Raw genomic sequence first — 12,793 nt, 5'->3', positions numbered from 1 at the left:
CTTTAAAAGTTTCAACATCCAAATTATAGGGGTACCAGAAGGGGAAGAGGAACGGTCACGAGTGGAAAACTTATTTGAACAAATAATAAAGGAGAACTTCCCCAATCTGGCAAAGGAAATAGACTTCCAGGAAGTCCAGGAAGCTCAGAGTCCCAAAGGAGTTGTACCCAAAGAAGGAACACACCAAGGTATATCATAATTACATTAGCCAAGATAAAAATGAAGGAGAAAATCCTAGAAGCAGCAAGAGATAAGGAGACAGTCACCTACAAAGGAGTTCTCATCAGACTGTCAGCGGATTTCTCAAAAGACACCTTACAGGCAACAAGGGGCTGGCAAGAAGTATTCCAAGTCATGAAAGACAAGGACCTACAGCAAAGATTGCTCTATCTAGCAAAGCTTTCATTTAGAATGGAAGGACAGATAAAGTGCTTCTCAGAGAAGGTCAAGTTGAAAGAGTTCATCATCACCAAGCCCTTATTATATGAAATGTTAAAGGGACTTATCTAAGAAAAAGAAGATAAAAAACATGTATAGTAAAATGACAGCAAACTCACAATTATTAACAAGCACACTTAAAATAAAAACAAAGTAAGGAAACAACTAGAACAGGAACAGAACCACAGAAATGGAGATGACATGGAGGGGTAGCAACAGGGGAGTGGGAGGAGGAGAGGGGGGAGAAGGTACAGAAAATAAGTAGCATAGACGGTGGGGAGAAAATAGACAGGGAAAGGGCAAGAATAGTAGGGGAAATGTAAAAGCTAAAGAACTTAAGACACATGGACATGAACTAAAGGGGGGAATGTGGCTGGGACGGGGTGTGCAGGGTGGAGGGGGATGAAGGGTGAAAACGGGACAACTGTGATAGCATAATCAATAAAATATATATTTTTAAAAAGAGCAAAAAATCAACTGAGTAAATGTAAAGGTTTAATTGGCTTTACTAAACCATTCACGGTTCAGTAAAGCTCTAGTAGGGCCCAATAACTTGCATTCTTGACAAATCTCCAGGTGATTCTGAAGCTTTTGACTCTGAGATCACATTTCAAAAACAACTGCTTTAGCTCTAGGTTGATGCTCCTTAGATACGGTAATAAGTTATACGATTTAGAATGCAGCATCTATGAGCAAGGAACTTCCAAGTTCCATTCCCCTCAGCAAGAGGCCCTGGGCACAAAACTTTTAATATGGGCTGTGAGCAGGCAAGCCATACTCTGATATTTTCCCTGTCTAACCTTTTCCGAAGTGAGGTTCAACAGCATGCACTGAGAGCCTACCATGCGCCAAGCCTTCAATGTACTAAGCCCTGGAGATACAAAAACCAGGTAATTTTAACTTGCAATAATCAAACACTCAACTAAATGATTTTAGTAGTTTGTAAAAAATCAAGTAATATGTTTTGGTTCTCTTTTGAATATAAAGACACAATAAAAGAAAACTACAGAAATTCTCAAAATTCTCTACTCAAATACTGTGGTGGAAACAGAAGAGTGAGAGGTGCATACCCAAGAAAAGCATATCCAAAAAAATTAATATAAAAGAATTAGCTATGAACTACTCAGAATTTCTAACTCTAAGTAAACCAGAAGATATATTATGATGAAGCACACTAGGCTCTGTGCTTTTAAAATCCAACTGTATGCAAAGGAGTAAAGTTGAGTTTATCTGAAAAGGAGGAGATATTCATCAGATCTGTAAGAGACAGGAAAAAGCCAAATACAGGGTCCAGCACAAATGACACCATTTTTCATTACAAAATACTAAGCATGTAATTCTGTAACATAACAATATCACACTCAAGCACACCATTTGACATTTTAGGTGAAATGTTCAAATTAAGACTATAAATTATTACCCTACCAACCACACTCAACCAGACCTTGTACTTCTGCCGGACCTTGTATATAGTGGCTTTAGAAAAAGTCACGTATAACCAGCCTGTGAAGAAGGTTCTGTGATGAATAGCAGTGTGCACTACTTTTCCTTGACTGGAGAACCCCAGAAGAAAAGGCTACAAGCCCGCTCCTTCCCTCATCATCCATCCCAGGTTGCAGAGCTCTGCCTTCTCTTTTCTGGCTTTGGCTTCACACTCTGCCCAAATTCACAGTGGATTGTGTTGTATTATATCGTCCTCTAGTGGTTTCAAAAATATCTTGTCTTCCTTTCCCAAAGGCAGTATTCATCAGAGGGCCACACAAACAGGTGGTGCTTAACAAACATCTGTTAAGTGGACTGGAATGAATGACAGAGATGCAATGGGGTGATTGTGACTAGACAAGGCAGCTTGCCTGGGGGAATGGGTAGTTATTTTAGGCTCAAGCTCCTTAGGCCATCACTGATGTCCCTTTAAAGCAGGTAATGCCATCCAGGTTGCCTCTTACACAGTTTCAGGAAATGGAATGTAACATTTGGGGGTACCCTAACCTGGGAGTGCAAAAGTTCTAAAAATGATACCTACCAGTTCTTTATTGATGAGGACAAATACAGGGGGTTGAAGTGTTTAAAGTCGGTCTCTTTTCTGGAGTATTGTGCATTGTCACAGTCTCAGTCATGGCCAAAATGGGAACACCTCATGTCCTGAGTAAGAAAACCGTGTAAGCTTATTGTGGGGGCCCGCCAGGCCATAAGGGGACCAAGGACAGAGTTCTCCACTGTGAGAATGGTGGACGAACTTGGTTTCTGGTCCCTGGAGCCGGCGGGTACCTTGACACTTTCCTAACCTTCTAGTTCCCAGCCTTGAAAGACACAACAAGACCCTGGCGCAGGTGTCATGTTCCCAGATGGTTATGAGAACTTCTTGCCCTTTTGATAGCTTAAGGGAGTGCTTGAACTTTGAAAAACAACATTGTTTCTAGTTCCCTGCAGTCTTGCTTTAGGCATTAACAGTTTGTATTTAAGACAGCTGTTCCTTGAATAAATTCACCATTTTGCCAGCAGAGCTTATGGTCCTCTCCATTTTTTAAGTCCCTCGCCTCACCTCGTGACCACGCTTGCTGCAGCGGGCTGCGGCAGCTTATGGTTCATTAGTCTTTCTTTTGTATTAGCTTAGTCTACTGTGGGATGCGTTTGGGGTTTTTCTTCTATGGATCCATTCAATAAGTGTTTGTTGCTTCTGCTGTGTGCAGGGTACCATGATGGTCAGTTTGGGAAAGGGTCCGAGGAGAGGGTGGAAGTGCAAATGAGGCACACCTACACTCTCAGAGTGCTCACCACGTAGGGAGAAACCAGAGTACACACAGTTTTTTTTAAATACTTGGATGTAGAAAAAAAGTATAAATGCTACAGAAACATGTATAGTGAAAATCAAACCTCCTTCATCTTTGACTTTCTCTCACTGTTGCTTTTTTCCTTTTATCCTTTCAGACAGTTTCTCTCTATACACATAAATCAATAAATTCTTATTTTCTTTTTGCACAAAAGGAAGCATAAAACAACACATTGTTCTGCCTCTTGTGTTTCATTAACTACAAATAGAACTACCTCATTTAACTGCATAGTATTTCATTGAATAAATATACTGTCAATATTTATCAGGAATAATGTCACTAGCTGTGTAACACTAGGCAAGTTACTTAAACTTTCTGTGCTTCAGTTTCCTTACCAGTAAAGAAAGGATAATAATAGTACTAACTCATAGAGTTGTTGTGAGGATTAAATTGTTACATTAAACCCTGCTTAAAAAGAACAAGTATAGCCCTGGCTGGTGTAGCTCAGTGGATTGAGCGTGAGCCTGGGAACCACACGATCGTGGTTCAATTCCCAGTCAGGGTATATGTCTGGGTTGCAGGCCAGTTCCCGGTTCCTGGCAGGGGACACACAAGAGGCAACCATACATTGATATTTCTCTCTCTCTCTCCTTCCCTTCCTCTCTAAGATAAATAAATAAAATCTTTTAAAAAAAGAACAAGTATAAAGGACACATGGACAAAAACAAGAGCAGGGTGGAAACAGGAGGAAGGTGGGGAGGGCTACTGGGGTGGGCTGGGGTGGGGGTAAAATGCAGAAAACTGTACTTGAACAGCAATTAAAATAAAATAAAATTTCTTAAAAAGTTGCTTAAAAGAGTGCTTTAGACCTTATAAAAGCTAAATAAATGTTTTTATTATTATTAGCACATATTACAGTTTTGCTAATAATTATTGCACTACTAATATCCCTATAGTTATGTATTTGCATAGCTGTGCAATGTATAGGTTAAATTCCTAGAACATGTACATATTACATTTTGATAGCTATTGCCAAGTTGCCCTTGAAAGAGGCAATATGAATTTATCATCCTACCAGCAATACAAGAATCCCTGTTTCCTCACACCCTTGACTACGGTCTATCATGAATTTTATCAGACATATCATTAAATGGGTGACATTAACTTTTGTGGGTAGATGTGTCAAGAACTGTGAAGAGACGAAGATTTTTCCCCTGCTTGCGAGCTCACAATTAGCCTGCCACAGTTTCCTGGAAGCTGACAGAAGGCCCAAGACGCCTGGCTCAGAGACAAAGGACTTTGTCTCTCATTAGGCAGCATGCCCTCATATTGTGTTACTTCGCCTCCCTTCCCCCACCCCCAATCATGCGTCCCACGATGATGGCAGCCCAAGGACAATAGAAGCTAAGCATGCAACTGAGTTTAGGAGACTCCAGTCTTTTGAAGAAGCTGCTAACAACCCTGCCCAACCTTTGTTATAGAGGGAGGCATTACATAGAGACCTGGCCTTTCCCTGGATAATCAGCAACCACCAAGGCAGCAGAAAACAGCCCTGAACTAATTAACGGTCATGCGATCCAGACCTCTGCAGGCTAAAAATAACATCTTGACCTAAGTTACGTTCCACCTGAACCTTAAAGGAGGATGACCTTGGGGTACTTTCCTATGAAACCAGACAAAGGGACATAAGAAAGGACCTCAGAGCTGTCCTCAAGACCTGAAGAAATGATTCATTACCTTTACCTCTCCTCCAACCAATCGTCTTTCAGCATGACCCCAAACCCCTACCCATGGTGTCCAGTGATTTTGCCCTGTATAATCTGCAATGTACCTGCCATCAGAGAGCTCCAGCTTTTGAGAATCAACTTCCCATTCTCCTGGGTAGCACTATTCATAATAAAGTAGCCAATATTTCTCCACTGCAATCCTCGGTGTCTAGAGTTTGGCTCTGCTGGCTCTAGGTGGATGAACTTTCTGTTCTGTAACATGGTGAGTCTGGAGTACTTTCTCCATTACGATGCAACATGTTAGATGATGTTTATGAGCATTGTACTGCTCCTTAGACTGAAATAAAATACATTTATGAAATCTATGAGCCACTTACTGTTATTCAAGGTTTTATACCATTTCACCAGTACCATTCAGTGTTCTTAATTACCTGCTTAATTACCAATGATCTTCATTCTGACTACTTCATGCAGAAATTTATTAAGGGAAATTGGGTAATTCACGGAATCTCTGGGAGGACAGTGTCCTGTTCTGAAGCTAGATAGTCAGAAGCAAGGCCCACACTCACAATGGAGAGAGGCCACTCTGCCAAAAACACAGCTGCCACCACCACTTGGCGCTAGTGATGCTTAGGAATGGACGCCAGAAGCTCAGCCACTGCTATCTCCATAGTCCTGGATGCCTCCCTCACACTGGAAAACCAATGTCCCCACTCTCTGCCTCCGTAGCTGAAGCCACACCTGGGGGTGCCTGATTGGTGAAACCCAGGTCATACACCAGAACTCCAGTTACAAGAAAGTCTGGAAATGTGAGCTTTCTGGTTTCATCCTTGAGAAGGTAGAAACTATAAAGTGGGAAATATTATATTTGCTGCAAAATATACGCAGCCTTGTAGTGACACTGTCAGTAAGTCCTTTGCCCAAATCCCCTTGGATCCAGTTCCTATTTTCACCCATGCCAGGAGCACTCCTAACAGCTAGCACCTTCTTCTCTTTGTCAGAGAACTGCTCCCAAAATATCCAAATTCCCTTATGCCATGTTCTGAGTGTTTGTGCCCCCTCCACGATTCAGGTGTTGAGATCCCACCCTCCAAAGTGATGGTATTAAGTGACAGGCCTTAGGGTGATTACTAGATCACGCAGACAGAGCCCTCATGATTGGGATTAGTGCCCTTCTAAAAGAAGACCGCAGAAAGCTAGCTTTCCCCTTCTGCCATTCGAAGACAGCAAAAAGATGCCATCCAAGAACCAGGAAGCAGGACTTCACCAGACACCAGATCTGCCAGCACCTTGATCTTAGACTTCCCAGCCTCTAGAGCTGTGAGAAATAAACGTGTATTGTTTATAAGCCACCAGTTTATGGAAGTTTTTTATAGCAGCTCAGATGGATTAAGACATCATGCCACACCCTTGCTTGTCTTTCTTTCCTGTCCCATTTTTTCACTCTCTTACCAGTTTTTCATGGGAACGTTTACTAATAAATCACTTTCACACAAATCCTTATTTCAGAGTTTGCTCCTGGGAAACACAAGTATCTAGAACTGGACCTAGCACAGGGTAAGTACTTGATAAACATTCATTGGAAGAAGAAGCCAGAGCTCAACTGCCACCCATGACAATGCCCACCATACTCTCTGATCCAGATTCCCGAGGGCGCTTAAGAAATGGGCCCTCAAGAAATGGGCCCTCCCCATCTGGTTCACTTACATCATTGGAATCAATTGTTACTTATGCAATCAGGAAGAAAGTCACAAAAAAATTCACACTGAAGTGCACTTTGCCCAAATAGAAGGTAATCTTACCTTACTGGTTATATAATAGATAATATAACCCTTTGGGAGTTAAACTCTGTAACAGAAAATAATGCCAAGCATGAAAGGGTTTTCTAAAAATTAAACAAAACAAGAGAATTCCTGGTACATGGTAGCCTCCCCAAAAAGGTAGTTCCTTTTCTTGCTCCTCCCAACTGTGCTTAGAGGTTCTCTCAATTTCTAAATTGAGAGAAAATGTTTCATCTCCATACTTGTCACTGGGTATAAATGAGTCAAAACTAGATTTTTAAAAATTAATAACTGGGCTTCAGGAGAAGGCTCAGCCAGCACCAGGCAGTATGATTTGGCAGTGCTGACGAGAAAAGGATGGCCCACGTGGTCAGAAGGTTGGTTATATACTAGAAGACTAAACAAATAAGTCAATACATTGAGGATAATGGGAGCTAGGTGTCTCACTATCAGAGAAGAGAGGTAAAAATACAGAAAGGAGAAAGGCTATGATAAAACATGTAAGGTTGGAATTGGGAGTATCAACATGAACTCCTAGTTTCTGACAGATAAATGATAAATAGAAAGATATATCTATGTATCTAATATACATACATACGCATACATACTTCGATGTGTGTTTGTGTGCAAACACGATTCCTAACTCAGTCAAAATAGCAGTGAGAACACCAGCAACAATGAGCATACTCAACATCCCATACCTGGTACACAGCAACTCCTTGGAGAAATGGCTAATTCCAGAGAAAAGGTGGGGAAAAGTATATAATGAATCTGGAACATCTTGTACCATAAATATGGAAATTCTCAAAGAATGATAAAGATATGTCAAAATGACACAGGAGCCAGCCATGTTGCTCCCATTGGCTAAGTCTGGGAGAATTTGGGGCCTCAAAATAATGACAGCAATTGATTACAATCCACTGAATAAAATAGAAACATATGAGCTCATACTGATACAAATAAGTAGGTAAATAAATCAAGAGACAGGGAAGTTTTACCTGACAGTAAAAGGTCAACTAATAAGTGTAAAAGGGGTGATTACCATTTGGAAACTTTTATAGTAGTAACTGTTTTGGTCAAGGTGCAGAATAGAAAATAATATGAGTGAATTAAAGTTTGATCAGGAAAAGAATCTTTAGTATCTTTAGAATCTCAAAGTATCTCTAGATAAAATCTTATTCATTAATATTAGATTACAAAAACTGGTAGACATTATCTTACCAAATGATAACAGTTAACTTCACCAGTAATGAAACAAATCAGCACCACGTGCCTTCTGATGTGATGCACTGAAAGGAACAGAGATTCACTTGTGATGTTCCTACCAAAAATGCATATCCCGAATTTTGACAATGAGGAAACATCAGACAAACCCAAACTGGTGAACATTCTGCAAATAACTGCCCTGTCCTCTGCAAATATGTCAACATTGTGGGGAAAAGGAGAGACCTGGACACCTCCGGGTAAAAGAAAACCAACCAGACACGACAATTAAATGCAATACTGCATCCTAGATTGGATCCTGGAACTATACAAGTTCTGCCATTGTTAATATGACGAGAATGGTTTGCACATCGATGTAACCTGGCAGCCAAGGAGAGTGGACTAAAATGCACACGTGTGAACAATGATGACTTCACTGTACTAGTCAGTGGGGGTGGTAGAAGCCATTGAGTGAGCATGTGTACTGTGTGGGTGTGGCATTCAAAATGACTGAGCGAGTAGAGGAATGAATCTGCATCAAATTTTGCATTAAGCTTGAATATTCCTCCATGATAACTATTTGGGTGATTCAGAGGTCATAGCTATGCATAACTGGTGATTGGCAGCTCCATCACAACAATGCATCTGAATAGTTGTATAATGAATAGTACAGTCCTGTAAACTATTCATTATTTACAGTGCTCAAATCCCATTTTCTTTTCCAAATCCCAGTCCTCCAATTTCCTATTAGTAAAAATAATTTATTAATTACTATATACCATTCACTGCTATACCATTAACACATAATCCTCCCAAGAAAACTAAGACACAGATATTACTATTTCTATTTTACAGATAAGAAAATTGAGGTACAGAACGTACCAAGTGACATAATTATTATTATGTGGCAGGGCTGGGATTCAAACAAAGACATACAGAGGAAACCACGTTCCTGACTTTTTAGCAACAGAAAAAAATCCCTCTGCTCCACAAGAATCCGCTGGGCCCCAGAAGGCCCACAGGCGGCGCTGCAGGGACCGCTATGCGCACCCGCCCGGTCACCGAGAGCTGTGGATGGGAAACGAGGATCCGATTCGTCACCCCGCAGTGGGAGGAGCCTAAGGCTCCGCGGTGGCAGGCGAGAGTTCGGTTGTACGCAGGCGTGGTGCTAGGCGCTCCCCCGGGAGTGAGGGCTGCTGGGCCCGATGACGTGGCCTGGCAACGTCTGCAGTGGCGTGCCTCCCGGGAACCCCGGGCCTCCGGAACTGCCCGCGGCCTAGTCCAGACTTGGTTGTGCTTGTGAACTGCTTCCGTGGGCGGTGGCGGCGGTCCGGCCTGCGGGAAACCCAAGCGGCCACTGTCATGGGAGAGTGACATGCCTGCGCCCGCGGTTCCGCGGCAGCGACGAGACATGAGGAGAACCCGCGGCTGGAGCAGCGGTGGCGGCTCCTGAGCCCCGGAATGGAGGAGAAATACGGAGGGGACGTGCTATCTGGCCCCGGAGGCGGCGGCCTGGGGCCGGTGGACGTGCCCAGCGCTCGGTAAGACACTGATCCGGCTCCTCCTCCAGAACGCCTCTCCCCGTGTCTGCGCTCGCGGGGTCCCTCCCTCGCGGACCTGGACGGCCGCTGCCCTGGACTCCTCCCGGGTGCGCGGGGACCGCGTCCCGGTCAGCCCCCTGACAGCCCGGAACGCCCTCCTTGGTTGAGCGCGCGCCCTGGAGCCCTCCGTCCTCTCTCGCTATGCTTCCAAGCTGCTTCTGGCTTCCATTGGCTCCTCTGTTCCCGCTGCAGAGTGAATGCTCTAAAATCCAGGAAGGTTCCACTTGAACCGGTGGTTTTCAGGGCAGACCGTTAACCTTGGCACTGCCAAGTTCACGTTAGAGGTTTAAGGGGTGCGTTGGGGAGGCAACCCATTGATGTGTCTCTCTTCCTCCCTTACCCTCTCTGTAAAATCAATAAGCATGTCCTGTGGTGAAGATAAGTATATATATATATATATATATATATATATATATATATATTGGACTATGGACAGTAGATTAAAGTATTATATTAAAGCTTCTGGAGCTGGTAACTGCTGATTTTGTAAGAGAATGTCTATGTACTTAGTTCAGTTCACGCGAAAGGTTTTCTGATTGAAGAGTATTTCTGTAGGCTGTTTCTCCTTAAAATAGTAGTTCAGTGACTACTTAACCTTTCTGATATCTTCCTGCGTAAATTAGGGGCAGTTATCACCATCCTGTCTTCAGGCGAACAAACGAGAACACAAAGAGATGAACTGCGGTGTTCAGGTTAACTCTCCCATCAAGAATCCAGCCCATCATCTAGTCTTCTTTTCCTTCCTTGGATTTTGTTAAATAAGAAATCTGCTCATTGTCCAAAAAATCCAAACAGTACAGAAATTCCTAGTAAAGAGCGAAAATTTCTCTCTAACCTCCGACCAATTGTCAGTGGATCTAGCACTGTCCTTTACTAGCCAATATCCTCACTGTCTCCTCCCACCCAAGAGGTAAGTACAGTGACCACTTTCCATTGAGCCCTTGACCTGTCCTGAGCTCTGAGGTAGTGTCAGAGATGCATGAAATACAGCCCAACGATTTGGTTGGAACTGGTATTCATTGCCTTCATTTTTTAATGAGATTAGGGTTTTCTCTTTCTTGAATACTTCCTTTGAGACTGAAGGGTTGTTTTGATAAGTACGTTGATATTGTAGAAATAGCATTATTAATGACTATTTTTTGCATGAATAAGAAAGAACACAATGCTGGAACAGACTTTAAAGCACCTGCACTATTAGAGTACAAATTTAATTTTCTCAGCTACTTTGAGCAAATCATTGTAAATAACAACATATCAGATATTTACTGCGACATGACAGTTAAGTGCAATAAGCAATTCTGGTCTGGATTTGGTGGCACAGGTAGAAAATTCTGTAAAATACAGTACTAGATCAACTGTCAAAACTGGACTATGGCCCTGGCCTGGTGGCTCTTTTGGTTAGAGCGTCATCCCATGCACCAAAAGGTGTCAGGTTTGATTCCTGGTCAGGACACACACCTAGGTGGCTGGCTGCATCCCATGTGGGGGCACCGTTAGGGAGGCAACCCATTGATGTGTCTCTCTTCCTCCCTTACCCTCTCTGTAAAATCAATAAGCATGTCCTCTGGTGAAGATAAATAAATAAATATATATATGACTATGGACAGTAGATTAAAGTGTCATATTAAAGTTCCTGGAGCTGGTAACTGCTGATTTTGTAAGAGAATGCCTATATGCTTAAAAAACACAGGTATTTAAGGGTAAAGGAACAAAATGTATGTAACTTAAATAAATAATTCAGAAAAAAATTAAATCTATATGTATTTAGAGAAACAAATAAGGCAAATGGGACAATACATTAACAATTAGGGAATCTAGGTAAAGGGTATACTATTCCTACAACTTTTCTGTAAACCTGAAGTTATTTTTGAATAAACAGTTTAAAATTATTTGCTCAAGAGCTTATTGTCTCAGGTAGATGTGGGAAACAGTCCTTTGCTATCTTATTTGCATTATTTACTTAGCAGAGCTGCCCTTCTATTGTAATTCATTGCAGAATCAAATTCAGCTCAGGACTGGTTGAATTTTTAATAGATTCCAGGTTGTAAGAGTTTTCCTTTGTAAAGACTAACCATCACCTGGCTGGTGTAGCTCAGTGGATTGAGCGCGGGCCTGTGAACCACAGGATGGCGGTTCAATTCCCAGTCAGGGCACATGCCTGGGTTGTAGGCCAGTTCCCAGCAGGGGACTCACAAGAGGCAACCATACATTGATATTTCTCTCCTTCTCTCCTTCCCTTTCCCTCTAAAGATAAATAAATACAATTTTTTTAAAAAAGACTAAATATCAAATACTGCTTATAATCTGCAACAAAAACTAATTGGAAAATCTTTTAATTGTGGATTTTTTATACTTGTATTCACAAATATAAATTGTTTTAAATGTTTCTGTTTTGGCATCTATAAGTTCTCTGTAGAAAAAGACAGAGGGTGACAGCCAACATTTGTTGAGCTACTCTCATGTTCCAAATGCTTTGAGTATAGCATCTAACTTAACCCTTACCACAGAGCTGCATACTAAGTAGCAGCATTCTTGCTTCACAGATCAGGAAACTAAAAATTAGAAAAGTTAGGTAAGTTTTTCATGGTCACACACCAATAACTGAACTGGGAGTCATTTATCCCAAACTCCATGCATAGTGCCTTCTGCATAGTAAACACTTGAATATTTATTGAATTATATTTGAATTACATAGGGAAGATTGGTTTTTATTTTATTTATTTATTTATCTATTAATTTTATTTTAGAGCCAGGGGAAGAGAAGAAAGACAGACAAAGAAATACCAATCGTGCCCTGACTGGGGACCAAACCTGCAGTCCAGGCATGTGTCCTGACTGGGAATCGAACCAATGACCTTTTCGTTTGCAGGATGATACCCAACCAACTAAGCCACACCAGCCGGGGCTCTTTGTCTGTTTGTTTGTTTGTTTTTTAAACTGGACAACTGTGAGCTGTTTCAAGTGAGCAAAGCCCAAGAAACAGGTTTGAACCCAAACCCAAATTTCAGTAATTCCAGGTTTGTAGAGACCAGTGATACCTTTGATGAGACAGTTAATAGCAAATGATTTTTAAGTTGGGGGAGTTGGATTGGTTCCCGTCAGTTGCCCAGAGAGTCAATAAGTGGCTGAAGGGCCACTGCTCCTGTTCAAGAGCCTCCTTTTTCTCCCCCCTATTCCTTTTAGTAAATTAAGCTATTCGTTGTTTCCCTCTGCAATATGAACTATGGAACATCTAGCTGGTTGTGTAGTATGGTTACTTAGCCTTAGCTAGA

At 41.9% G+C, this 12,793-nt stretch overlaps 1 protein-coding gene across 1 annotated transcript in view; it reads left to right on the top strand.

The window, feature by feature from the left end:
• The first annotated feature begins 9,188 nt into the window (after nt 1-9,188).
• SLC30A5 (solute carrier family 30 member 5) overlaps nt 9,189-12,793 on the top strand; it is a 34,228-nt gene continuing 30,623 nt past the window's right edge. Inside the window, exon 1 of the mRNA XM_037062822.1 lies at nt 9,189-9,461. Coding sequence (XP_036918717.1) covers nt 9,382-9,461 — 80 coding nt within the window. The 5' untranslated portion in view covers nt 9,189-9,381. The remainder of the gene's footprint in view (nt 9,462-12,793) is intronic.

This window comes from Sturnira hondurensis, unplaced genomic scaffold, assembly GCF_014824575.4.
Source record: "Sturnira hondurensis isolate 20B ecotype Veracruz unplaced genomic scaffold, ASM1482457v3 Scaffold0014384, whole genome shotgun sequence".
In the NCBI taxonomy this organism is placed as follows: Eukaryota; Metazoa; Chordata; class Mammalia; order Chiroptera; family Phyllostomidae; genus Sturnira; species Sturnira hondurensis.
Note: the sequence above shows the minus strand (reverse complement) of the source record. Positions and strands in the feature narration are given on the sequence as shown.